Consider the following 2,458-nt stretch of genomic DNA (forward strand, 5'->3'; position numbering starts at 1 on the left):
CTGGGTCTCTCACATCTCAGGGGCTCCCTCTGCCCATCTTGTGGCCACACTCCCCTAACACCCCATGGGTGGTGGTGGGACCACCCCAGCTTAGGGGGGAAGGATGCCCCCTCCAGTCCACCGGGGCATGGGGAGCTCTGGGCAGTCCGAAGGGCAAGGCCCAGGCCCGTGGGGAGGAGCCAGCGGGGAGCAGGCAGGGGGCTCAGAAGTTGCTGAAGATCTCGCGCTTCCGGTTCCAGTCCATCTGTGGTGCCCGCTTGTTGACCCTGGTGGCTCTCGCCTTCTCCTTGGCCTCAGCTGCCGTGGGGCTCAGGTGAAGGCCGCTCTCCTGAAAAGGATCTCGCTTCCACGTGCTGCCATCCTAGGGGTGGACATGGTGGGCGGGTGGCCAGTGAGCCCTGGACCCCAGCCCCCAGGCAGGTGGCCCTTCCCAGGGAGCTCGCACCAGAGGCCACCTGGCAGCAGGTCCAGGAGGGCTTCCTAGAGGTGGCGGCCTCACGGCTCAGGCTGACAGCTCCACAGATGCCCGCCCCCAAGGCCTCAAGCCCCCCAGCATGTGAGCAGCGGTACTGGAGGTGGAGGGGCACCCACTACCTCAGTGTCCTTGTCTAAGCCGGGCAGGTCACTTCGGGATGAGCACACGGAGCCACCATTGAGCTGGGAAACCAAGGGTAAGGTGTGGCTTCAGGGGCCCGCCCAGGAGACTCTGTGCACACATACGTGCACACATGGACACACACGTGTGCGCACATACATGCACACACCAGAGCTGCATTTACTCCTGCATCTGGCAATGGCACTGAGCCTCTACTGCAACCTGGAAGTGCCCAAGTGCCCTGTGGGGTGGGGTGCGGCTGGGCTCGGACCGGACCCAAGGGGCCTTAAAGCTGGGAGTGACAGGGCCGGGCTCAGTGTCACAACTACTTGACACCAGGACCGAGGTCTCAGGAGGGGCTCCCAGAGGTGCCCCTGTGGTCCCCGAGCCCACCCTGTCTGCTCCCACCCTCTCACCTGGGCCGAGCTGGTCCCGTTGGTGACCGGCGATGGCAGTGGACCTGTGGGGACAGTGTGTAACTGACCACTCAAGCCCCGATGCTTCACCCCAGCCCTGGGCCCCAGGGCAGCCGCCCACCTTCCACATGCTCCTCGGTGGGTGTGACCCGCAGTCGCTTGAAGTGTTCATCCGTCTCGGGGTCCACCACCAGCAGCTGGGCCTCGTCTTCCCGCGCCTTGATGCTGGCAACCACCTCTGCATGGCGCAACCCCTCCACATTCTGCCCGTTCACCTGCCGCCAGCACAGAGTCAGTGCTGCCTGGGGGAAGGTCCCCACCAGCCCCCCAAGCCACCCAGCCAGGTGTGGCATCAAATATTCATCAGTGTCATCACCAGCCGCAGCAGCAAGAGGAGCACCAGCTCAGGTTCCCGGAATCTCCCTCCTGCAGAGGACCTGGTGCCCAGACACACAGACGTGGATAGATACACATGGACACACCTACAGGCACACAGGTGCAGACACACAGATAGATACACGCGGACACATACAGGCGCACAGGCGCGTGCACACACATACAGACACACCTACAGGCATGCAAGTGCAGACACACACAGATACACATGGACACATACAGGCACACAGGAGCATGCACACAGAGAAGACAGACACCTACAGGCACGCAGGTGCAGACACAGATACACGTGGACACATACAGGCGCACACGCACAGACACGGACACACCTACAGGCATGCAGGTGCAGACACACACACAGATACACACAGACACGCCTACAGGCACGCAGGTGCAGACACACAGATACACGTGGACACAGGCGTGTGTGCACACACGGACACGCCTACAGGCACACAGGTGCAGACACAGATACACACAGACACACCTACAGGCATGCAGGTGCAGACACACAGATACACATGGACACAGGCGTGCGTGCACACACACGGACACGCCTACAGGCACACAGGTGCAGACACAGATACACACGGACACACATACAGGCACGCAGTTGCAGACAGATACACAGGGACACATACAGGCGCACATGCACAGACACAGACACACCTACAGGCATGCAGGTGCAGACACACACACAGATACGTTCACATGGACACACAGGCCTGCAGGCGCACACACACAAATAGATACACAAGGACACACCTACAGGCACACAGGTGCAGACACACACACAGATACACACAGACACGCCTACAGGCACGCAGGTGCAGACACACAGATACACATGGACACAGACGTGTGTGCACACACACGGACACGCCTACAGGCACACAGGTGCAGACACAGATACACACGGACACACAGGCATGCAGTTGCAGACAGATACACACGGACTCATACAGGCGCACAGACGTGCGCGCACACACACACACAGACACGGACACACCTACAGGCACGCAGGTGCAGACACACAGATACACACAGACAC

At 60.7% G+C, this 2,458-nt stretch overlaps 1 protein-coding gene across 2 annotated transcripts; it reads right to left on the reverse strand.

Moving 5' to 3' along the window:
- Window positions 1-1,527, reverse strand: LOC104985261 (Na(+)/H(+) exchange regulatory cofactor NHE-RF2-like). 2 transcript variants are annotated; one of them, XM_010835339.1, is made up of 4 exons: window positions 1,133-1,518; window positions 1,012-1,055; window positions 595-657; window positions 1-361 (listed from the first exon to the last, which is right to left on the reverse strand). In XM_010835339.1, exons 1-4 carry the CDS (start codon window positions 1,362-1,364, stop codon window positions 203-205), a joined length of 498 nt encoding a protein of 165 aa, XP_010833641.1. In that variant the 5' UTR covers window positions 1,365-1,518; the 3' UTR covers window positions 1-202. The 2 variants fall into 2 exon arrangements, with proteins under 2 accessions (XP_010833641.1, XP_010833649.1); XM_010835347.1 differs by lacking the exon at window positions 595-657 and having other exon boundaries at window positions 7-361; window positions 1,133-1,527.
- Window positions 1,528-2,458: the final 931 nt, after the last annotated feature.

Source organism: Bison bison, unplaced genomic scaffold (assembly GCF_000754665.1).
Source record: "Bison bison bison isolate TAMUID 2011002044 unplaced genomic scaffold, Bison_UMD1.0 scf7180017845510, whole genome shotgun sequence".
NCBI lineage: Eukaryota > Metazoa > Chordata > Mammalia > Artiodactyla > Bovidae > Bison > Bison bison.